Genomic DNA, 26,375 nt, shown 5'->3' with positions numbered 1-26,375 from the left:
CCAGAATATTAGCGAGTTGAAATGAGGGAGTCTTGGGGGGGGGGGTTAAGCAAGAAGTGCAACACAATTTTTCAGAATTGCTCTAATATATAGTTATCATTCAATGTCTCTACTGCGGCAATTGAAATTCACTATATTTGAAAAGCGGTTAACTTCTGCCAGTGACTTCAGTTATGATTATTTTATTTATTCTTTCAATCATGTTCAGGAGTAAAAAGCTAAATATGAACAGGGTAAGAAACTCACTCAAATTCTAGCCAGTCCTGAATACAATTTTTCAATATATTTACTATATAGATTTTTGCTAAAATTAGCCAGCCCTGCCAAAAAATAACCAGTCTTCGGCTGGTAGGCAGGCTACTATTTTTAACTCTGATATCACGCAGATTTTCATGTTGCATTATCTGTATTCCTTTTTCAGTTAATTGTTAAATATAATGAAGTCCAGGAATGTTTATGCTTTTGTCTTTTTGTCTTGTGGTTTGTAAAAAGTCGCATGTTCACTGTCTTGTTCCCCCTTAAGCAATAGTGGAATTAATTTCTCACTTTTGAGACACTTTTTGTCATGAAAGATTTCACAAACTCTGGAGTGAGGGAGATAAAAAGTGATATTTGTGATGTTAGAATAAATTATAGCTGAATTGGTGTAATGCCATAAAATGAGAAAAAGAATGAACACTGCCAGAGTAGGAAATCTCATATACATGTACCCTCGGGTAAGATTTCGCTGTTCTTGAACTCAGTTGAGCCATGTTAAGATATTTTGAAATTTTTCCTTGTGGTATTTGAGATTTTTTTTATCTCACTCTTTAAATGGTTAAGGATTCTTAATTCATAACCTCCCAGTTGAATAAAAATTAACCAAAGCATTCTTGTCTTCTGAACTGATATGAAACCTCTTTTAATTTACTTTCAAATGCTTTAATTATTGCAAAAAGTGTCACCAAGTACATACAACTTAAAATCCCCAAAACTCAAACTTGTATTATGGACTTTTTTAACATTACAGATATGAAAATAACTGATGCAGGATTTTAATAAATCACATTTGGACTGTAATGTAATAAAATTACAATAATTATCACACACAATAATTTCTGATTTTATTTTTTTTAGTTGGTGAACACCCCCTTTTTTTTTACCAAAAGGGAGTAATGAATTCAAGCTTCAGCCAACTTGCCAAGTCATATAACGAAGTCTTCATTGACCTAGACATAAATTACACTACACTAAATGTTATTAATTTTGTCAAACGTAATGTTAAGTGATTATTTCTTTTGAAATGGACAAATATGAAGAATTGAAAACAATGTCTAAAACTTACACAAATATGTAGGTTGTTTTGAAGCATGAAAATGAAAAAAGAGAAAGAAAAAGTACATTCTAAGAAATATCAAGTCAGCCAAATGTCTATATTTATTCCATTGGCTCGTTTGTAATGGCTGGTATATTAGAATTTAGTGTTTGTATAGTAATCCTTTTATTGGTGACTCTGAGCAATTATTATTAGGAACATTGAACCAGATATACCTCAGATACTCACAGTGTAATAACCTTGTTATTTTGAATTGTTGAGGGTTATTAGTACCAGTTCAACAGACTTACTTGAAACTAACTGAAATTTTGTCAAGAATGCATGTTCTAGATTAATATATGATTTTATCAACTGATAATTTTACAATTTGTTTTTTAAAACGCGTATAATTAATATTTATTGCTTGTTCTAATCCATATTTTTTTTGTATTTGAACTTGTGAAAGAATGCTTGTATTGCTTTTTTCAGAATGTTTCTTTGTTAAAGATTCTATAAGTATTTCCAAGTTGCATTTCATATCATGTGGATAACAAGTGTTAAAATATTGATTCTTCTCAAGTTTCAAAGATTGTATTTTTAAATAACTTGATGTGAACACAACTTTGGTTTTAGTATGCAGCATCATTGAAAAATAAAAATCAAGGATTGTGAAATAAATGTTGACTGGGATTGAAGGAAATTCACTTTTCAGTTCTGTATACAGTTTGTTTGGTGGTAGGAGTGTAGGAAGTTTAGGGAAACATTTAATAGGTAATCAGCTGAAGAATATAATATCTTGACTAAGAATAAATCTATGCTATTTTATTTTATCTGCCTTGGTACACAAATACCCTTGATTTTATGGAAAATTGCTGAATATCTCACTGTTATATAACTTGCTATCATGCATTTTTGACTAGCCCACATGTTGAGACCAAACTTCAGTATTCCTTAGTAATTAATTCTACCCCCACTCAACAGGTCGGTGGTATATTGGAATCACCATGTCCATCCGTCATTTTGTCTGTCCAAATTTCATTACAATCATCTCAGCTTCCAATGAATGATATAATTCAAATTTGGGTGTGGATTTAGATAGATGGGTCATACAGTGTAAGCAAATTTGATTGCTGTACCATGCCAACTTTTTGTTTTGTTGGAAATAGTCATTTTTCACTAAACAGAATGATTGAGAAAATGTTTGTCACAAAAATCTCAGATCCTAGTCGATGGATTGGTTTTAAATTGGGTTTAAGGCTTTACAGATGGGGCATATGTTGTCAGCGATTTTGATTGCTCTACAATATCAACTTCCTGTATGAGTGGGGATATACCTAGCATGCAACTTCATGTTGTGCCTGTTGTTTCACAGGATAGAGGCCTCATTCATGATCCTTTATTTTTTCTGATTTAGATTGAGATTTAAAATCTAGTTATGAATAGAAATGACTAGGGTTTTATAAGTGAAATCAAAGAGTGATAATGAAAACGAGTAAACAAAATGACGTCCCACAGTCTTACAATGAAGCATTCATAAAATGGCTTAGTTGTAGTCCTGCAAATTGTGCATGTCTTGTTGATAAAGATAACAAAGAAGTTACTTGTGAATTCCAAGAACTTTAGAAATATGCTTAGGCCAAATATAATAATATTCTTGTTTCCTGCTACCAGCAAGAAAAAATTAGGGTAGGTACATGTAGGAAGGGAAATTATTTATGTTTCAAATACATTTTTTCATTGAGTTATTATTTAATGATGCTTTAGCCTAAATGGCCATAAAATGATTAGGGTACTGGTAGGCTCAAAGATCTAGAATAGGTAGGGCAGCAGGAAACAGACATATTTTTTTTGGCCTTAGATTAATAATGTTCTTCAGTTTTCGAAGTAAACTTTGCCTTTCAGTTTGAGGTTCAGCTAAAGTCAATATTTAGGACATTCCTTAATGAAATCTTTTCATTTGTAGTTTTAATAATACATTCAAGTTAGCACTGAAACATTGCTGAATGTCTCTGTATATATATTTAACACACAAGCACAAGTCAAACTGAGGTAAAAATGTTAATTACTTCTATATAACATTTACAAAAGTAAACAACATATTTTGGAATAAACCTACAGTTTAGTTTAAACATTTTTTTTTTTTGTAATAAACAAAATGGATCAGACACAAGTAAAATAACATACTTATGGGGTCTTCTCCTGAAATTATGATAAGTTAAGAAGAGACAGCAAGAATATAACATTAGGTGATGTGTACTTATTCAGCTCAAGCAATAAGGAACCTTTTAGTGCATTTAACGAAGGTATATACACGGTCCAACACAACCTGATATTGTTTTCTGCTGCAAGACCAACAAGTAGATGTAGATCTATATTGCAAAATTCAAGAACCCACTGTAGGTTGCTCATCAGTTTGGTTCTTACGATGCTATTAAGAGAAACAAACAAGATTTGAAGTATAAAATTCATGTACTGGTAGTCCTGTTCCTAAAAATACTGTAGAACCAAGATTATAGCTGAAATCAAAAGAATGTAATCCAGGTACAAAGACCAGACATGGAAAACAGACACACACAGCAGAGAACATGAAATAACCAAAATAATACATATGATACAAAGTAACAAAAGTAAATGAGCAACTCCGACTGCATTAAAAACTGGGAGCATGGACCAGGTGCACTGGTAGGGTAAGCCTCCTTTGTTTATCTAGAAACACCTGCGGAGTTGCTCATAAAAAGTCAATTCCAGGGTAGACAGAAGAGGAAAGGAAAACTATAACACATTGAACAAATCAGTTTTCATGGTGCAGATGGATCTGCCGTAACAATACACAAGTTCATGATGACAACCATAAAACTTCTGTAGTGATGACTTCAATCTTGTAGCAACATAACCCTGTTCCAGAAGCTGAATTGTAAGTAGTCTAGCACAATACAAAAAGTCTGTGTATTTAGGCAAGCTCTGGCATAATGTTTGAGTTGTGATATTGAAAACTCCATACGCAGGTGCTGAAGGGATGTTGCCACATATGAAAGGAAAGTTGACAATAGGGAATGAAAAATCATGGCGTTTGTAATATACCTGGTAGTTTGGTCAATATGTTCCTTTTACCATTGATCTCAAAGTGTAGGTCGAGATATGAGACTGACTTCACAGTGTTTGTATTAACCTTTATCTCAAGTTCTTTGGGATATGTGTGATGTATAAAATACCCAAACTAGGATTGCTTAACAATAATATGTCAACTATATAGCAGAAACTGAGGTTAAAGGATTTAGCTAAACAATTTTCCTTCTTTTGGATCAGATCAGCTATTAAGTCAGCCTCATAAGAGTGAAGGAATAGGTCACCAAGTAGAGGAGCACTATTTGTTCCCAGCTAGCATTAATTTTCTTGGAAAATTTTTTTTTTCAACCTTTGCTGGTTTTAGTCATTACCAAAAACTGTTTAAAATTAAAAATATTCAAGTTTAAAGACTTATTGTTTTTTTTTTTTAAGTAAAAGTAGATTAAGTTTCCCTTTCTTTACTATGAACTAAATGGTTTCATTTGCATTGAAATCAAAGAAACATTTGTCTGTAGTTTCTTTTTTAGTGAACTATCATCATAGGACTGTAAATTCTTTTAAAGTTTTATTTTCTATTCCTTATCCCACTTTGGTTGCAGTTTTCATGACTAATGTAGGGTAGATATATAATTTGTTCCTTACAGAACTTTAGCAACACTGGACTAGAGAAATCTTCAACATTAGTCCATAGGAAGCCATAATTAGGTTTCAATTCTGTGGAAGTTGAAGTCATTTCCCTGGGAGATCAACTTGGTTTCCATCCCATTGTGGCCTAGGTTGTTTTCATTATGCCAACACTACAAAGTATCTCTGTCCTAAATCTGACTTTGAACAGACCTGTTGTGGCTTGATTCAATATATAACCTGATATATCATAGTTGAAAATAACTGCCTCAATATAAAAGTGTTGACACAGCACTTCAGCGTGATTTTAAATAAAACTTGACCCTTTTATGCTTGTGTTTTAACTCGGGATTATGTCATTTTTACTCTATCTTAATAGACAACAAATCTTTATACTGTTGGAATAAAACTTTGGACCTACCTTGAAAACAAACAAATGTAAAATGTTCAGAAAAGAAGTAGTGTAGGTCACTTACTTGTTCCATAGTTAATCAATTGGAAGTGCAGAGGTTCATTTAATTTGTCACCATGGTTGCAAAAATGACATTTTTTGTTTACTTTTAATTCCATGATGATTTTTTTCTAATCAGTACATAACTTTGGCTTACCTGGTGTTTTTCATTGTGCTCATGGTACACTACTGGAGAAAAATATACTACTGTTATATAAGAAACTTACAATCTTGTCTTGAAATTATTTCTTAATAAGCGACAGATTTCCTTTGATTTAGTAGTGGCCAAATGTCACATTGTAAAAACAAAAACAAAAAGAAAAAACCAAAGATTGTCTAATTGCCAAAATTTAACTTATCTGCAATTTTGGTCACTGGGCATCTGTTATTGAAATATTAAAAATTATTGAGTTCAATTATGACGGAATTTGACCATAAGTATCTTTGTTGTATTGTTTTAGTGCTGATCATCACATTTTCTTTAGATGTTAAATTAATGATAGATGTTTTGAAGATTTAACTTTGCAGAAACAGATTAAAAATTTCCAAAACTTGACCACAAGTATCTTTGTTGTGTCTGTAATACATGATTTTAAGAGTTATGTTTGCAGACTGATCTACAATAGTAACAATGCAGTGCTTCTCAACTGGAGGGCCTCTATCTCATGAAAAGACTCTATAAAAAATTTAATTAGTACAATTAATTTAATAACATTTTCATTAAAATGATCAAAGATTATCTCCGAAATGATCTTACTGCCGTCAGTCTTGTATTGTTTATGTCATCTGATACCTTTATCTGAAGGTCATTATAAAATACCCTTGGAGTTCCGGACAAACAATTTTTTGATGTATTCATAAAGGTAGGCGCGTGAAGGTTGAGTGTATACTGTCCTAAAACACACCTTGGAAATTAATCTTTTTTTCATCTGTTTAGTTTTGATACATACTTTTTTTTATGAATAGAAATGAATATTTCTCAGGGTTACTTTTTGAAGTCATTTTTTTATTGCTAAATTCACTGAAGGCTGGTCTTGAACTGGGGCATTGTTTCATAGCTTTCTGTGGTTCAACATCCCTAACTCATATAAGTCTAAATGTTTGAATTTCAATACTTCCTTTAACCATTCCTAGGAAAAAGTTGTTAAAAAGGAAACTTATGATATGCTGCTTTTTTACCAAGAATCAAAGATACATCCATAGGCCATGAAAAATCTTACATTTTGGTAAAAATATAAATTAAACAACAAATATACAAATGATGGAAACATCACCATGTTGAATTTTTTGATGGACATTATATTTGTTCAGTATAGTGGACAAGTATTTCAACTGTCAGTAGGCAATCCAACTGTCAATTGTGCACTGTCCTTTAATTTCAGATTTCCTTTTATTTGATGATATTTTATCAATATATAATTCTAGCTTTGTTGAATATCTTCATCTGATCTTACTGAAAAAAACTGGAGTTGTGGGGAACTACAGACACATTAAAGTCTACCTCCCAATTTGATCTTCATCTCAAAATTGACTTAACTCAATGACAAACTTGTGACTAATTTCCCCCGTCTTTTGTCCATTTCTTTGTAGTAACATGCAAGCAGCTCCAGTATATGGAGTTTTTGTCTCTTAACTTTTAAGTATTTTTTACCATTTCATTGATTTTATAGATATGGCATAGTAACTTACTCATGGTATGACCTGACTGATATGTAATGTCTTGCAAGAGCAGGAACTTCTCACCCTTCTGGAGCATCTGACTCCATCCTGGTTTGTTAGTGGGGTTTTGTGTTAATTTTTAGTTATATTGTGTCCATCTATTTGTTGTTCATAAGTTGTCTTTTTGGTTTTTCCAAACATTTTCGTGTCCAAGGATTTCACCTGGTATGTATCCTCAGTATTGTTACTTCTTCAGTGTTTGCTTAACAGGCAGTGCACTGTATTTAAAGGAAGTATTTGACATGTTCAAGTTAGAGACACAAACATGACAAGCATACTGGTAATATGGCTTCTAATGATAAACAGTGAAACCTGTCTAAACCAGGCACTGAATAAACCAAAACCTGTCTAAACCAAACCCTGAATAAACTGAAACCTGTCTCAACCAAACCCTGAATAAATGGAAACCGGTCTAAACCAGGCACTGAATAACCCAAAACTTGTCTAAAACAAACCCTGAATAAACTGAAACCTGTCTAAACCAGACACTGAATAAACCAAAAAACCTGTCTAAACCAGACACTGAATAAATTGTAACATTATAAACCAGGCACTGAATAAACCAAAACCTGTCTAAACCAGACACATTTGGATGTTTCTTTACATTAATGTAAATGCATTTTGGACCTAGGTAAGCTGAACACTTGTCTGAACTGAATCTTTTCTTAAGTCAGGAGGTGCTGGTCTATACCTATTTCATTGTAAACTTCAAAGAGGGTTCATTTACCCATTAGTATATGGTATTTTTTAAGCAGTTGTTAAACAGTTTGTAGATTTCAGATCAAAAACATCATGAAGATAGATGTTTTACAGCTTATTAACCATGATACATATCAAACCTTTTATTATATAACTTTATTTTTCCTAGAAATTGAAATAATTTAAACATTTTATTGGATGCCTGTAATTTATTCATGAATACTCAGACTTTGCTCAATGTTTTGACATGGACTATTGTAAAATTACAAAAAAATATTAAAATTTTAGCTCAAATTTCTATTGCATAGTATGTTATTTTTAAAAGATAAAACATTCAGTCAGGAATTAAACTACAAGGAAGATAATTCTAGTTATTGACCTGTTACTATGGCAGTTATTATCTTTCTTTGATGACCAATTTAATGATCTTCGACTTTTAAAATCTGTGTACTGGGACCATACTAGAATTGATTAATTATTTTTCATAAACTTTTTAGGATTGTCATAAAAGTATATTTTAGTGGTTATAGCCCTATATGTTTGAAGATTGATCTGTAAATTAAACCTTTAGTTGATTTTTATATATTTACCATTAAATAAAGTAATGTACTGATCATGATTCATCTTTATAGTTCCCACATAAAATTTGACAAAATTTGTAACTTTTTTTCAAATTTTCTTTATGCCTGAATAACAATTAGTATTTTAAATGATGTATTCTATTTTTATACTGATTCAGATGAAGCATGACTTCATTTCAGCTTTTATAAGAAGGCACTAAAATGTCATTTGATCTTTAATTTTTTTTTTTAAATTACCACAATATCAGTTATATAGTAAAATACACCTGTTTCATCACTTCCCTTAAAAATAGAAAATTTAATGTTGAATTAGCCTTTTTGTGATTGTTTCATATTTCAAGTTTTAACACTTCTCTTTAATTAAAGGCTGAATTATATTTCTTGACATAAATACCCTTATCCCAGGAACTGTTGATTATGGTGTTAATTGATTGAGGTATTATGATGGTTGTCATTAGATCCACTATAGTTCGTCAATATGCCTTGGAGAAGGTATTGATTCAGATTAAATACACTCAATTATTAGCTCATTTGATAAAATTTTAAATTCAGTTGAATTAAAAGCCCATTCAATGTAGGCCTGACTGTCACTGTTATTATTGGAGCCTTATGTTTACTACAAATAGGGATTAAATATTGGTTTAAAATTCTGAGGCGTTTCTAAGTATTAATTGTCTTTGGTAAACAATTTCACATTCAAGAGAAAGACATTATCCACTTGATCTGTTGTGTATCGTATTTGAGGTGTGCTGGTCAATAGGGAAAAAACCCTATCACTAAAGTGGCCAAGGAAATATTATCAGTTTTATTATCAACCAGTATTGTATCGTTTAAAGCGCAGCGATAAACCGTTGATAAAACTTGGTGCAATACAAATATGTAAAGGAGTCCAATATTCTAACAGGATATCATTAAGGATTTTAGTTTCAATTGACAGGCATTAACTTATTACAGTGATAAACAAGGACATTTTATTCTTAAGTGTAAAAAATGGTATCAAGAATAATACTAGGATTTAGCAAATTCACATGGATTTTGGTATAATTCTACGTAAATCGTGGATAGATGATAAATAGATATTGATGACTTTACATTGTGTTATGGTTTTCTAATGTTGGACTCTTAAAGTAGATTAATAATAAGCTTATAGTTGATAGTTCTTGTCAAGGAGAAAGTTGGGATATAGTTTTCTGTGTCAGTGAGTGCTCTTATCCAGGTTGGTTTCTAACATGGATGTTGCAAGCAGAGCTTCATATAGACCCAAAGTTCCGCGGGTTAAAAGTGCTGAGGTATAGTAGCATTGTTCTTCTTATCAGGAAGTCTCAAGGAACACTGTTATGATGTAATTTATTTTTAATGTTTGATATCTTTCTAGATTTTAAGAAAGATAGAAGTAGAACCAAGGTTAATGTTCTTTATTACATACTTATCCTTGGAAACTTTGAACTGGTTTGACTTCATTGGAATCTTAGTTCGTTTAAGTCAAAAAAAAATTTGTATTGATATCAGTTAAGGATTTGATTTTTTAAATTTAGATTTCTTTTTAGTTTCCCCTATTAGTACTTGGGAGTTGTTATAAGACCAAGCAATGGCGTAATTAATTATAGGTTACTTTTTGGCTTTTAAATAATAAATGTTCAGTTTTTTTTTTTGAATATCCTTTTAATTCATACATGTTTGTTAGTAGGTGAAACTTTTATTAACTGCTATTATGGCTTAATGTGAAAAGAAACTTGTCTGCACAAATAGAAAATTTCATTTAGCAACAAAATTTTTTTTTCAAATTCCAGTGTTCTAGGATTCCTATTTCCCATTACCCGGGGCAAGTGAAATTTGGGTCAGGGAAAGTTAGGTACTTGGTTACACTTTCTCGTGGCAAGTTGAAAACTTCATATGCTGTAAGGAATTGTTTTGTTAGGAAAGCAGTCATTGACTGTGGGAAAGTTGATTTTATATTGATTTTTCCTGAGGAAACCTCAATTTCTGAAAAATCCTAGAACCTGAATTCAGGTAGACCAAATTTCTACTGTTCTTCCTTAATTAGTCACATTTCATTGAATTTGTAATATCAATGTATGTAATTAAGGAAAACATCAAAAGTCCTCTTTTCACTGTCATTAATATGATTAAAATCTGGAGCAAAGAAATGAGAACAATTGAAATATTTGTATTGCAGTGCTTCTGCTTCTCCCATTCAAGAATTTTTCGTTTCAGTCCATTTTCATACATCAAGTATACATGTATTATAGAGTAATATGTTAAAAGTATGCCGTAAACATGGTAAATGGTAAAAACAGTATACCAGTAGTACTTTGTCATGGAGACTAGGATCGAAATGTAACAACAATTTGGTTGTTAAGTGGGTGTTAGTGAAATCATTTAGCTGTCAAATTTGCTTCAGATGTAATCAAAAACTACTGAATCTAAATTGGTTAGATCTGTTATATTTCAGTAGGCATTGAGTATTGTCAATATCATTTTTAAAAAAGGTTACAAGACATGATTAAAATTCTGTGTGAGATTAAGTGCTTGTCTTTCTCATCTCTCATATATAGTAGGAGTGGTTTTAAAAAAAAAAAAAGCTTATCATGGCTCGAAATAGTTTGGTCTTTATCTAGGTACAGATTGAATTTTAAATAATACCAGAAAAATGTGTTAAAGTAGTGTCAATTTGAATTTTTTGATAGAAGATTTGTAGAGACTTGTCACAAATCGACTTGACTTAATGAGGAGATATTTTCACCTTTTTTATTGTCCAGTGTTGAAATAAATCAAGGCTGTATACAGCCAATGTTTGGGTTTAAATCAAATATTTTTCTAACAATTTATGTTGTCATGTAATAAAATTGTTGGCCCATAACAAGTTAAATCACCAAAAAGGAAGGCATTATGGCTGTAGCCCATTCCATTTGTATTTAACTGAATCTTAGATTAAAAATATTGTTTGTGCATAACTTGGACTCCCAACATGCTTACATCACAGTTTTAAGGCATGGCCACATGTACCATGTTTTCTAGTACTTCGTCATTGATTACAATGAGTGGGTAAAATTCTGACTTAAATCTCTGAAGCTTATACAAGATTACAGGCGTTCCTAGACTCTTGATGTAATCTGTTCTTTTGTTAAAAAAAAACACAAATCTTTCTTAGCCAGATAATCTTATAAACTTATAATAAGTTGAAATAGTAAACTTCATATGTGTGGGCAATCAGCTGATTTTCAGATACCTTTATACCTCTCATTTGTGAAGTAATTTATTGAGAGAAAAAGACTGAAGCATTTTTCAGGTTTTGTAGTTTCTGGTCACTATACATACCCTTTTGAGGGAAAAATTCGTAATTTTAAATACCTATAAATATCTCTCAGTTCCTACCACCCTTTATCCTTTTTTCTTAGACTTAAATATAGGGTTGTTCTGTTTAAGATGTTATAGAGAAATTCTAAGAAAGTGGACTTTTCATGTTTAATTTTATTGATGTACATATATTATTACATATAACTGAGTACATGATAAAGTCATAAGGATCATACAATTAACTTGCTGTAAAATTCATTCTCCAGGCTTTTATGATGCACTGGTGTTTTCCTTTGGTCTCTTTTGTACAGAAAAAATTAATTTCAGTTTAACTAACTTACGAGCAGCTACAGAATTTAAACTAAACTAAATGTACCATTCATTCAACCACCAATAACTCAATTTCTTTCATCGGAAGTGCATAAATAGTAGTTTTAGTACTTGATGCACAGTGGTGTTATTCTGTTAATTTCAATTAAAACATGTAGGAATATCTCTACTGAATGCAGATTGAATTAATATGAAATGTCAAAATTGTACAATTATATTTTTGGTTTAATCTTCATGTTTAATTTTTATACCCAGCATGTAATATTCATAACATAACAGTTTATTTCCATCAGAAACGTACTTAGAAATCAATTTTTTCTCTCTTTCAGCTAGCAGATTTACATGTGTATATAGTTCCACCAGAACTATGGAGAGAGCGCTATAACAATTTATTAAATCAGAATGTTACAGAAACAATTTCTGCCGGAATCATTAGGTAAATTCACATACAATTATATTGGATAAACAGCTTTACAGTTTTAGTTGTTTAGTTGTTGAGCTGTGAATGGGGTTTTTTGCTAACATTAGGGATTATGGGAATACTCCTGTACTGGTACATAAATTTATTGGACTTTTATAAGTCTTGTTCACATTTTACTTTTAATACAGAATTTCTACTGTAGAAAGTATTAAATCTTAAGATTGATTTGTATTTGGTTTCCGGGTACATCAAAATGGTACATAGTTATAAAATTTTCTTTTTTGAGTTATTACAAGCCTTACTGTATTTGATCACTGTATTTATATATAAGAGGTTTTCGTTGATGAGATTGCTGTCTTTACTGTATAAATAACCATTGCTTATACTTTTGGATAGGAATTATGGACCAATTCTTGTGAATTCTCAATGTCATGTGACAAGACTTGTAGGCCCTATAACAACCAGAGCAGCATAACAGTTTATTACACTCTCTTATATTCAAGGCATTATAATTTTCAAAAATAGTGTGTTGACAAAAATTTAGGTTGAGTTAGACAGTACAAATAAACAGTTTTTGAATGCTTCTAGAAAGTAGAAGGTGAAATTTTAGTCTAAAAAGTTATACATGTATATGGCTTTACATTAGTATGTTAAGTACGGTGAAAATACTATTGTACGTGGGGTACCAATTTTAGTGGTTTTCGTGGGTACACCAACCATGAAATTTAGTTCCCAACGAATAAGAGATTCCCATTGATGTGTATACTGAAAACATTAGAACCACAAATTCAAGAATCCATGAACTTGTGTTCTTCCCTGGTCCACAAAAATTGGTTTCCACGAATAAAAGTATTTTTACAGTAAGCCTCAATTATTGTACTAGAAAAATACTTTTCTTTCTGATTTTGAAGACACAGCTTGTAAAGTGTTTTTATTATATGATCACACTCTCATAGGGGTAAATACTTCTATCAATGACAAACATAAGGCGTAAGAAAGGAGAAAGTAAAAATTTTTTATCGTATTTCAGGGTTCATCCAGATACCAGAGTGTGCAATCTTCGTGATGAGTTGGAAACACAGTTGGGTGCAGAGTTACTGCCTAGGGATTATATATTCCTTAAAAGTGTAGGAAGGAGTATAACAAGGGTAGGTACAAAATGTTCATCTCTAGACCAGATCAAGTTTACCATATACATGTACAGGCAAAATTATATCACATGATTTTCACCAGAATTGGGCAAATAAAATGTGACAGAGTAGTCAGTTCATACGAAATTCAGGTGAATCGAGTCTTCATTAATTTTATGTGAAGCATCATTCACATGAATTTCAAGTGAAGAATGTTTACCTTTGTATATATACTAAGCCAGGTCGGTCAGTTGGAAAAGAAAAATAATAAAATGGGAACCAGAAATACATATCTACTATTTATATTTTAAATAAAAACATACATTTTTTTTTATTTTCAAAGATTCCAATTAATCTAACCTGACATAGTTTAGAAGTGTGATTTTAATCTACTTTATGTACCTATAAACACAAATTCTCATTCAATTTTATAAGTTTCCAATAAATTCAATGTGCAGTACTTAATGTTAATTTCCTTATTTTTTGCATCTATAGCCTTCCTTACAGTATGATATAGTTAGGTTAAAATAAAGATGCAAAAAGTTACTAAAAAGTTAAGTTAAAATCAAAGTGGAAGTTCGAGTTTTAAAACAGGGTTGGTCAAAAACATGTACTGTTTAATATACCGTTGAGCATTGTTTTGGTGTAAACAAGTTGTGTAACAGAAGGGCTTAGTAAAAAGTCAATATTGAAAAAGAAAACATACAAAGTACTTGAGGGAAGAATTCAGGGACAGAAAAAAACTACTTTTTTTTTTACATTTGTCTTCTATTTTATCTAGCAATTACACTGAGAGACTACATTATCTTTTTAAAAACTAAAAAAAAACTGGTTTACATTCTTTTCAATTAAAGATATTTTGATTTTAACATCTTTAGCCAGTGTTAAGTTATTTCCCAAAATACCAAAACACTTAAACATGATTTCATTGAAGTGGTGAAATTTTTGCAGCCATTTTCTTTCGATCTTCTCACTGACCTTGCTTTGTCAAGTTGTTGAAGAATAAAACTAGAAGCAGGTATTGTCGGTAACTTCATTTTAAAAAGTAGTTATTACAATTTTGCACTTGACAATTTCTTTGAAGTTGGTGACTGTAAAAATAATAATGGGAAACTGAAATTTCAATATTTTATTTTTTCTCCTAGCTGGAAAAATCAGGTTGGCAGATCCTTAAACCAACAAATTATAAAAATGTGGCCCTAGTACAGAGAATGGTATACTCAAATACCAGTTCAGACATACGATGTAATACGAAAATCTTAGTGTTTACCATTGCCAAACTTCTTATTATAGCTAACAGAATTTATAGCTAACTTAACAACTTTCATAATAAAAAAGAAATAAACCAAAGGGCAAGGAAGTACAGGTTTAGTTGCTATGCACTGTACACGCACAGCACCATTATTAATGCTTAATATATTCCCCAAGTAAGCCTGATTATTAAAATAGACCTTTCTAAAATTTGAAAATACTGTTCATTATAACAAAAAAACAGCTTTGTTATATTTGATTTGAAACTTCCAAATTTTAAATATTGATGATTAAAACACATTTGGAATCTTTTTACATAATTAATTTTGATTAATCCATGTAGTCCTATATAGAAGCTATTGAAACACTATAAATAGACTACAATTTGATTTAGATTTGAACTTTAACAAATTTGGTGCCACAAGAGTTCACTCAATATGTCCTACTTTCTTAAAGAAGGCTTGCCACTGTACATATATATATATATAAATATTATACAGTAGAACATTTTGTGGCTTAAATAGTCAGATAAGCTTTTTCTATGCAGGGGATTGAAATGATAAAAGTTAATGTCAATTTTCCGTTATAACTTTCTTTCGGTGTGGAATGTTGTTAGAAATGTTGTTATTTTATCGCTTACTCTATATAGATATTCTACACAATATAACTGCTTCCTTATGTGGTGTATTACTGCAGTTGTTTCAACATGTACTTAGCAAAGCATTTTATTAAGACTTAATTTTTCTTAAACTGTTGGCCTTGAACCAATTTGTATAAAAGAAGAGCAATGAATATTCGGTGTAATGGAGGAAACATAATCTGAAGTAGTCCATAGACAGTCACTTAGTGACTATGTAGAAACATTTACTTCTATAACGCCTTAATAACCATGGCCTGGTTAAATTTATATAATGTGATGAAATTTAAATTGCTCTTGTTGATATTAAGTCTTATTTATTTCATATTTGAGAAACATTTTGAAATGATTTTATAATTTGAAGATATAAGTATTTGGACATTCCATACCAATGGTATTCCAGAGCACGTTCTACAGCCATTTTTATGATTAAATCACATTTTAATGCCAAGTACTTGAGGTTGACATGAAAGGATTTTTCTCTTTGGATAACAATAAAAATCACTTCATTTTAAATAGACAATTAAATCTGAGCCTTTTCTATTAACAGACCAATAAAGCTCACCACATGGAGTGCCTGAGTGTACTTTGTTGGACCACTTTAGATTTCGACCCTTATGTTTCCTAGTACGAAAGATATAGATCAAATTTTTTTGGCCATATAGACTGTTCCAACATATCATTTTCGTTTTTTTTTTATCCATGGAAATCAGGCAGTGGTCAATGATTTTCCATATTTATTTCTTATACCATCGGATAGTGAACTTTATGATATTGATCTGCAATAGATTTTAACTGTAGAACGTTCAGGCCAAGATTGACGTCATGTGAACACAAAAAAATGTACACTTTATGTTACTGTTTGAACTCTACAATAAATCTTATTTTAAATTCAAATTTAAGACTTTGTGAGAATACATATCTGTGCTTGGTAGAACATGAAAGTATAGATGTTATTTTTCATTAAATATAATATTGCTCTTTGAGGAAAATAAAATGTTATATTTTATGATGGGACTTTGGCTCTACTTTCGTTTATTATTCAGGTTTCAATGACATATAAGTATAAACTAATGCAAATATAAGTATTCAAGTTGTAAGATTGCAAAGAACCTGTTTTATATTATTTTTGTTTTACTCAACATCATCCATGGCAATATTTAAATGCGTTGTATGTAACCATATGATAACTTTTCAAAATGCAAAGTAGAGATTTTTGGAGCATCATAGGTAACATTTTGACCATCAATCTGTTTTTTTTTTTTTTTGGTGAATGTTTTTTTTACAGTAAACAATCATTCTCTCCTTAATAATGATGAAACCTGTCTAAACTGAACCTCTTCTGGATTAGGTTCAGATTAAACAGCTGTTCTGTTTACCAAAGTTCAAACTCATTTAAATTTATATAGGGGACTTGAACAAGTGCCTGGTGTAAATAGTTTTTCAGCTTTTTTCAGAGTTATGTTTACATAGACTTCACTGTATATATAGAGAGGTATAAGGCAATTTGTACTCATTGTGTTTTTCCTCTATTGTGACTTGATAAAAGAGCATGAAAGTAGGGTTGTTATAACATGAATAGTTATTAAAGCATGAAGACATTATATGTACCTTTACTGTATTAACTCATTGAGCCGGACATATCTGATGTCTGTACACTTGTAAGAGATTTACAATATAATATTTTACATTTGTTCTAACACTTTACAGGAGGGCTTTATTTGAGGTGAACCCTTACATCTGACCTGTTTTTGTCTCTCCCACTTCAGTTTGCTATCAGAATTTTAAACATTGTAATGCTGTTTGTTCATTTTAATTCTTTATGTCAACAATTTTCAGTAACTAAAAGGTTGCATATCTCCAAACATTTCACTGTATTAGACCTGCCCAGGATGTAAATGGGGGTTTATACTTTTACCTTGGTAAAGTAAAGTCATGAATTATTTCAATGTTATGCGTCAATTTGGACTGGACCCAAATTGGTTTTTCTGTTGACTGAAGAGTTTATTTGACATTTGAATTTGTAAATTATAAGGATTGAACCTCAGTTACAAAACTCTAATAAACAACTGTCAGGTTTTAATTTTTTTTGACAACTATTTTGTGTGGTTATCTGGGTCTGTAGGGGAACTTAAGTATTCTTTGAAAACTTCCCCGAATCCACTAAAGTGGAAGAGTATTCAGATTCTAGATATCAATATGGGTTTAGGTTTGTATGGCCGTTCTTTTTTTTTTATTATTTGAAAATGGGATTACAGATTTTTTATGGTTCAGAGAACATAATACTGTCGGTTTAATATGAAGTGCTGGATACGTCTGGTGTGTCCTAGAACAATTTGGATCACTGGACCATCCCCTTATCTTGTTCGTAAAATATCGATTAATTAACGACAAACAAGAAATTAAACATTGATGTGACACTTAAATTACCATACCCTTGCAATGTAATGATTGTTATGTATCAAATTAAACTTCCAATTTAGAAATATTACTTATGGCATTACTATTAATTCATTTACAATACATTATGAAATTAATAGTACCATAAAACAGTCTTAGTGAAATACTTTTATGGAAATATGAACATGATATCAAATATTTATTGAGCATGTCTCTGGTTGGTTTGTGAGCTATTTACTCTTATATATCGGAACTGAGCATGAAAATTGAGACCTCAAATAGCAGTTTCATGAGAATTAAGTATTTAATTTATCACATATAGTGACTACTATTTCTGTTTCTTTAGTAGTGTTTGGTATGAACAGGATATAATATATTATGTTGTATTTTTTGTTATTCTGCATTTTTTTATTCTGATGTAAATTTTTTTAATCAAACTCTTACCCCATTTTTTACTGTTTTATCCTTGCCTGTCTCTCTATTTGTCATACTGTCATTTTTTTTCCTATTAACTTTTTCTGCAAGTACTTGTCGAAGCCATTGGATATTTTTTTGAAACTTTGTATAGGTGTGTCATATCCTTTGATATAATTTTTTTGATATTTCGCTGAACATATCAGAAACCTCTGGGCAGGATTTATTAGAAAATTATTAACTTGGTTTTTTTTTCCATTTTTGTTTTCATTGGCTGAGCAAGATGGCTTTTAAAGTTCAATTCTGATTTACAGTTTTCTGTCTTCAACTGCATACAAAGTATTGAAACAAATATTTTGTAGATTAACATGTTTATAAACTTTATAATTTGAATAAATATTTTCGGAGTTACCATTTAAATATTTATTATTGAAAGGTTTATCTCATTTATATTTGGTGAACGAAAAACTGGAGAAAAGACCACTGACTTTCAACTTGTTCAAACATTCAGGTGAATTAGTCATGATGACAAAAAATAAATATGTGTATTTATATCAATGTTGCCTGTGAGTTCATGGTAAACTCTCTGAGGACGTGATAAGTGTTAAAACCAACAAATTTCTGATATACTTTTGACACTTGTTATATTAATGGCAATCTATGATATCGTTCCGTCTTTTGGTGATGTAGTAACCATTAACCACAGTTGAAGAAAACTATTAGTATTTGAACATATGTAAGTGTATCTGCATACATTGAAAAGGCCATTTATTAGGAAGATTAACTTTGAACAATAAGTTTTTATTAATCTTAAAGACATTGTTTATGATTGATTGATCTTATTGAGAGGGACATTTTGTTATTCAAATAAGTTTCCCAACTAACCGGGTGTAAATATTTGTACTAGAGCTATACTGGCGTGTTTGCATATTTATTTATGGTGTTACGACAAGAGAAAGTTTAAATAGTTTAGTGGTAGATACCATATATACGCTGGTAACAGAAGACAGTCAATATTGATATCTGTGTCTGGATGTCAATAGAATTACCATGTTTAAAATAAGACAGGATTTTTTTTAACCAATTTAATTTAGAATATTGTAGAATTGTCAATAGAGTTTTCTAATTCTAAGTATTGATGACAGGGTAGAATTGATTTAGTGTCATTTGTTCCAAGGGATTCAGATATATAGGATCAATTCTTGATTTGAAATAAACCCTTAATAACACATCTTGGATAACATCCGATATAAAGTTTTAAATTGCTTGAGATCCACAGAATGTTAAAAGTTGTATAAGAGGTCTTTGAAGTGACATATTTCTTACCGTTGGCCTATTGAACCAAGGTTCTGGTACATGCTGACAACTACTTTTTTAAATTGAAATGTGACATATCCAAATACTATGTCTTAAGTCTTGAAATTCTTTTTTATTTTGCTGACACCTCCTTAAACTACGAAGTTCAAAACTGTTGCATGTGTCGAGAAAGTATATTAAAATCACCTGAAGACAACTACCGGTACATATATATTGCAACCACCAAAGATTTTGTTCTGTTAGGGCAAGTGCTTGATAAATATCCTTTATAAATGTACAAAACATAAAAATCGAATTCAGAATCTGGTTAAGAAATTTTATACTGTTAAAGTTAAACTATTATTGCCCTTTCAGTCAGTACCAGTATAAAAATGGTTTGCCCATGAAGTCTCAAGCAAATGATGGAGGAAATTAGTCCTGTCTGAGTTTTAACAGTTATTGAAACTCTATAGTGATGTTTGAATAATATATTATTTTTCACAGTTGCTAATTTTAATAGATTCTGGTTAAGGAACATATTCTTGGGTATTAATTTTCCCATTATCAAAAAATGATGAGGTTTGTGTTGTGTTAAAAGTCAATTTTGCTGGTTTTATTTTTCGTTGTTTTCTGTCCACTGTGAAAATAGCAAAATCACTATGTTTACAGTAGTTTGGGACCTTACTTGTTGAACTCAGTTGATGATGAGTTATACAATACTTGGAAGCACCCAACAATGACATTCAAAACGAATAAATAATAGAAATTGTAGCTAATTGTTCTGTATTGTATAAGTAATTATATCTGTCTACCAGTATTATGTGTTAGGGGCTATATTTGTTCATGAATGCACATATTTTTCAACTATTGTAGTTTTGTCATTATGTAAAATTTTACTCTTATTGCTTTCAGTTAAAACCAAAGCAAGAATTCCAGTTAAAAGTCAAACACTTTTTACCTCCTAATGTAAGTATATTTGAATAGACATACACTTGTCTGAAAGTGTAAAATAGACATACACATTGTCTGAAAGTGTGAAATAGATATACACAATATACAAAAGTTTGAAACAGACATACGCAGTAGATGAAAATGTTAAATAGATGTACACAATATACAAAAGTGTGAAATAGACACACACATTGTATGAAAGTGTAAAAATTGATATACACAACATACAAAAGTGTGAAATAGACATACACATTGTGTGAAAGTGTAAAATGGATATACACAATATACTAAAGTGTGAAATGGACATTTGCATTGTGTGAAAGTGTAAAATAGATATACACAATATACCAAAGTGTGAAATAGACATACGCAGTAGATGAAATGATAAATAGACGTACACAATATATTAAAGTGTAAACGCACATAATAAATCACAATGGTAGGTATTTTAGTGTTACACACACTCTGACACTCTGTGAGATACAAAAGTAGGAAAGGTTCCAAATTTTATTCCAGTCTCCTTTTACAATAAGATATATATTTATGGTGAGAATAACTGAAATCAGGAGTAAGACCATAGGAGGAGGACTTCAAGAATGATCTTAATAACCCTTTTTCCCTAAACTTTCAAAATACATTTTTTTTATAATTTGAACTTATCCTAAAAGTGGTGATCATGAGTTTTTGATTGAATTTTAAGAAGGCATCCACGATAAAACCAGGCAGTGGGTGGCACATGACAAAATTTGTTTTAAAAAAATTATCATAAATGCATCCTTTCTCAAAGTTGAATTTTGGTTTTTGATTGACTGCTATGTTTAAAGAGAAATAAATTACATAGAAAGCATTGAAATTCATTGGCAAAGGGAAATAACTTTCATTTTGTGCAAAATTTGGTTGCTTCCTTAGGGAACTGCTAAATCATTTTCTGAGCCATCCATAGTTGATATAAAAAAATCATTGTAATATTGGGCATATATATGATATAAACATTGCATTGGAACAAAAAATTCCATTTGATGAAATTTACCATGTGCTATCCATATCAAAGGAACTGCATGGTTTCTAAATGGACAGTCTCATAAACAATTCATTATGTGAGTACTGAAACTTATAGTGGCTTGAATTTTTTTTTACATTATTGAGCATCTTCACCTTTTAACTTTATAGGTGTGTGAAAAAAATATTATCAGTAGAATTATAGTCTTAAGATCTAAGTATCCCAGCAACCACTTAGTAGCAACACTAATCTACTGAATTTTATCCTGAAATTTCAAAATAATCAATGGCAGTTGACTTAACAAAACCTAATTATGGAATCAAAATAACATTCATATCTACTTGAATACATTTCCATTAGAGAGAAGCTTTGTACATTTCAAGGATTATTTTAACAAAGCTTTGCATGTGGCACATTCAATGGTTGTGTCACCAAGGAATAATGATGTATCATTACATATAGTCTAAGTAAAATTTAAATTGAAGTTTAAATCTGAGAGAGAAAAAACCTTCCTTTATATTTAACACCTTAAAAGATAGTTACATTCCGTAGCTGTTATCTTAAGTGACAAAAGGCAAAAAGAACTTTACAGAATTTATCTAGGTGTGAAAGTTTTTCTAATGTAAATCTTTAATATTTGCACATATTCTGCTGTACCAAGGTATTTAGGTAAAGTGATATACACCTAAACCTCTTTTGTCAGAATAACTCTTTTGATACCGACCCCTGGTTCAAATATGTACCTGCAAATATGGATATTTATCTTTAGCTAGGTTCACACATTTTATGAGTCTATGATTGAAAGCATTAAAAAAAGGTTATTCTTTAAATCCCTATCTTTTGATGGATTGTATTTTGGTATACAACTGTTTGTGTGTGTCTGTTCATACAAACATTATATGATAACTAAAAAAAAAACCTTTTGAGGATAATAAACGACCTTGGGTACAATATTCATCTTGTTGGAAGAAAGCTACTGCCCATTTTTCATTGTATCCGGGTGTGTTATTCCAGAGTAATGGTAGTTAATACTCCAAAATAGGTGGATGGCTTATGTCATGCTCTGACTATCATGAAAGTTGTAAAGTTTTTCTAAGTTATTATATGATTGTTTCATATAACATTTTACTGGTTAATATCCATGTACCTATTACTTTATCTCTAAATTACTTGGTTAAGAATTCTAATATTGAGTTACTATCTTTTTATTCCATCTTGCAATTCACACATGACAAGATAAACATGGTTAACAGAGTGATGCAGGGATTTTTAATACATTTTTATAGTAATGAAAAAAAAACATTTCCAAATTAATTTCCACATGGAGATAGAGAAGACCTTATATATATTTCATAAATGACAGTTTGGTACTATCTATACAGAAGGTATTGATTTAAAGCTTACACTTTGTATTGTAACTTTTCAGGCATGAAAATACATACAGAATTTCTCTGTAGCTTGCAATTTATCTTTTAGAAATTCCATGTTAATGAAGTCAATTCAATGCCTTGCTTATTTAATGTAACTGTATTTGTTGTGTTATACATTTTCTGTAGGACTGGAAATCAATGATTCAGAATGTTCTGTATTATCATACTGTGGCATCTCCATTTGAATTGTAAATGGATTCCATTGAAAAACCACATGCACACATTCCAGAAACTTCTATTTTGTTATCCGTCTAGTAGTCTAAACAAGACTAAATAAGTTGTCACTTCATGAATGATTTGCATGTGTAAATGACTGCTATTATCATAGATGATTGAAGACCATCATTTCAGGTGGTTTTTGACTATCACACTGCTATTACCAATTGAAAAAAGATATGCCATATTTTATTTTCTGGATTGAATCAACCCAAACAAATTTTAAGACTGATATTATTCATTATTGTGTTGTTTTTGTTGTTATAAAAAAATCACCATATGTCACATGCATATTATACCTCCAGACAAAAAACCAATCTCCAATACCATTAGATTTCCCTCACCCATGGAAACCATGAATAATATGATACATGTATAATACATATACCGGTATACGTTTGTATGGCATATCTTTTTTCAATTGGTAATAGCAGTGTGATAGTCAAGAACAGTCTGAAATGATGGTCTTCAATCATCTATGATAATGGTATATTTGTATATATGTATAAAGTATGGGGTAAATAATTTGAATTTGGTATAATCTGTACTAGTCTGTCAAGTGACTCCTTATTTTTCTAATTATTCCTGATTTTTCCTGATTTGAGCAGTTCCTGATTTTTTTCCTGAATTTTACAGAGAAACTCTTGATAACTTCTGATTTTGAATCTTTGCACCACAAAAAAAGAGTTGAAATATTTATATATTTCATAGTGTTAAACAAATAAAACTGAATGTTTATTGTGAAGAATGATATGGTGTATTCATTAGGTTGCTGTTTTAGATTCAGATTGTGAATTTTCCTCAATAATTGTCACATCATGTACATTTTGTAGGCAGCTATAGTAGGCATTTTCTATTTTTTTTTCAAAGTTGCTTCTCAAGCTCTTACTTAGAGGCGTTGAAGGCAGCCATTTTCATGGAATTTTCCATTATTGCATTACTTTTTATGTTAAAAAATTCCTGATAACCTCCTGATTTAAAAAAAAATTATCTCCTGATTTCTTAATTTTTTTTACCCAAAAAGTGTTTGACAGACTGCTGTACTTTTATTGTCTACAGGACACTCTATCAAATTAACTGATGAATAAAAACAGTTTTCTGTATATTTCAGTCATATGCACCTGAACTTTACCTATTAGAAGTAGAGAACAGGGAAGATATTGAAAATGATACAGTGGGCAGTACTCGACCTACAACTCGATCACCACAGTTTACAGAGAGTAAGATCTATACCTTACACAATTATATATTGATGTCGTAAATTCAGGAATAATCTTTCATTTAAAACAAATATATTTACATTCTGTTGAATTAACAATTTTAATTCATTTTTTTTTTAAATATTGAAGTTTATAAATAGTTTCTATAGTTGTATAATACAATAGTATTAATGTAACATATATTGTATATTAATTGTAAATGAACATATCACTGTGTGATGAGCACTTAAGCACCACATAGCACCCCATCTATGGTTTGGTGGCAAAACCTTCACTTTCCCAGCAGTGTTGTGGAAATAGTATTCTCCCTTTCCCAACCTGGTAATGGCATCCTTCATGTTTGTCTTTGTGTCATAACTAAGCAATTTTCAATAGCAAACAAAAAAGGGGGCTTTTAGTGGACAACCCTGCTTGATTCCAATCTGTATACTAAAGTCTCATGCAGTAGGTTGTATAGATATGAAATATAAATTTCTAATGACATTAATGGAATAAGAAACATACATTTTAGAATTATTAATGAAAACATGAGAATATTTTAAGTTATAATTACTACAGTACTTTGAAGTTTTCAGAATGTACATTTTTAAAAAGCATTTTTTAACTTTTTTACCATAGATATTAAGCTAAGTAGATTTTATGTATTTGTAACTTTATGTTGATATTGATTGCATGTAATGATGCAATAGTTTATGAATTTTTCATTGGCTGCTATATGGTGATGAGGTCAAATGAATGGAGAGGCATTAAGTCTTTAGTAAGTACCTGTCATATGGGTACAGGCATTTGCACATTCTGAGTGTACACATTTTATTTATTTGGACATTTTCTTACCTTGTATTATTTAAATGTGGTATGCCGTGTATATAAGCATGAGGCAAAAGGTGAAGGTCAAACAGGTGATGGGCACAAGGGAAGTAACTGTCCAAAATATTTCAGTAATAAGCTTCTTTTCATTTAAAACTCTTTTTTGTTTTCTTTCATTTTTTATACTTTTTTTAACTTTCAAGTATTTTCCATTGTAGTCTTTAAGTAGCTTTCTGATCTTGTTTGATTTGTGAAGCATTTTTTCCTGAAATCTATTTTATTCAGTAGAGCTTAGAAAGTTGAATACATTTCTATTCTCTTTGATATTTTTTTTCTTAAGGAATAACATCTCTATAAAATAGATACTTGAATAGGAATACATTACAAAACAATTTTCAATAGGAATAATTATTATTTCAATTTTCCCTAGCCCAAGACCTAATATAATTTTTCTATAGGTATTTTCTATCCTTAATGCACCCTTTGCTGAAGTCTATTTAAGGAACATTTAATTTTGCATGTATCAGAATGCATGACTGATACTTCTTTTTTCTCTCCAATAACATAAAGTAGATACTCCAACAATGACATAATGAAAGGAGTGTTTTTTTTTTTTTAATGTATTAGTTAATTACCTCCTGTTCTTTGATGGATCAGTTGTATCATGTACTGCTCTGCTGGTTTTGTATCATCTATTTCTACATCAAATGCTTGCAGTGGAAGGGTCACCATTGTCTGTTAATGAAACAAAATTACCCGATGAATCTTGATGCACATTTTATGTAGGTTTCAATATTTCTGGTTTACTTAATCGGTTACTTCTGTCCTGCTCTTTTAATTTACAAAACAGTTTCATTTTTTTTTCATTTCGTTGTAAGGAGAATCATTTATTGATCAGGTCTCTTGTGGTGAAAACATATGAAGGTCATTTCATCTCATTGCACCACATTGAATTCCCAGTTGGTTTCTGATTGAATCTTACGAACATGAGTTTTAATTCATAGTCACAGGAAATTAAATTGATAGGAGCATTATAAACTCAATTATTTTACTTGTTTTTTGAAAAACAAACTTTATGTTGATATTTGAAAACTATCAATGGGTTATAAATTTTATTCATTGTTTCTAAATAATGGGGAAG

At 30.5% G+C, this 26,375-nt stretch overlaps 1 protein-coding gene across 13 annotated transcripts in view; it reads left to right on the top strand.

The window, feature by feature from the left end:
* The window catches only part of LOC148628931 (uncharacterized), a 49,008-nt gene that overhangs the window by 1,792 nt on the left and 20,841 nt on the right, over positions 1-26,375 (top strand). For 8 of the 13 annotated variants that reach the window (XM_088541068.1, XM_088541045.1, XM_088541011.1 and 5 more), the window contains exons 2-5: positions 12,391-12,497; positions 13,513-13,630; positions 20,523-20,576; positions 24,319-24,427. In XM_088541068.1, coding sequence (XP_088397194.1) covers positions 12,391-12,497; positions 13,513-13,630; positions 20,523-20,576; positions 24,319-24,427 — 388 coding nt within the window. Of the gene's footprint in view, positions 1-9,019; positions 9,724-12,390; positions 12,498-13,512; positions 13,631-20,522; positions 20,577-24,318; positions 24,428-26,375 lie in introns of those variants that run through there. The other 5 variants (XM_088541029.1, XM_088541002.1, XM_088541053.1 and 2 more) reach the window with 4 other exon arrangements.

Source organism: Perna viridis, chromosome 1 (assembly GCF_037379345.1).
Source record: "Perna viridis isolate PV_CMFRI_1.1 ecotype Kerala chromosome 1, ASM3737934v1, whole genome shotgun sequence".
Classification (NCBI taxonomy): domain Eukaryota; kingdom Metazoa; phylum Mollusca; class Bivalvia; order Mytilida; family Mytilidae; genus Perna; species Perna viridis.
This window is presented reverse-complemented; position numbering and strand designations above follow the sequence as displayed.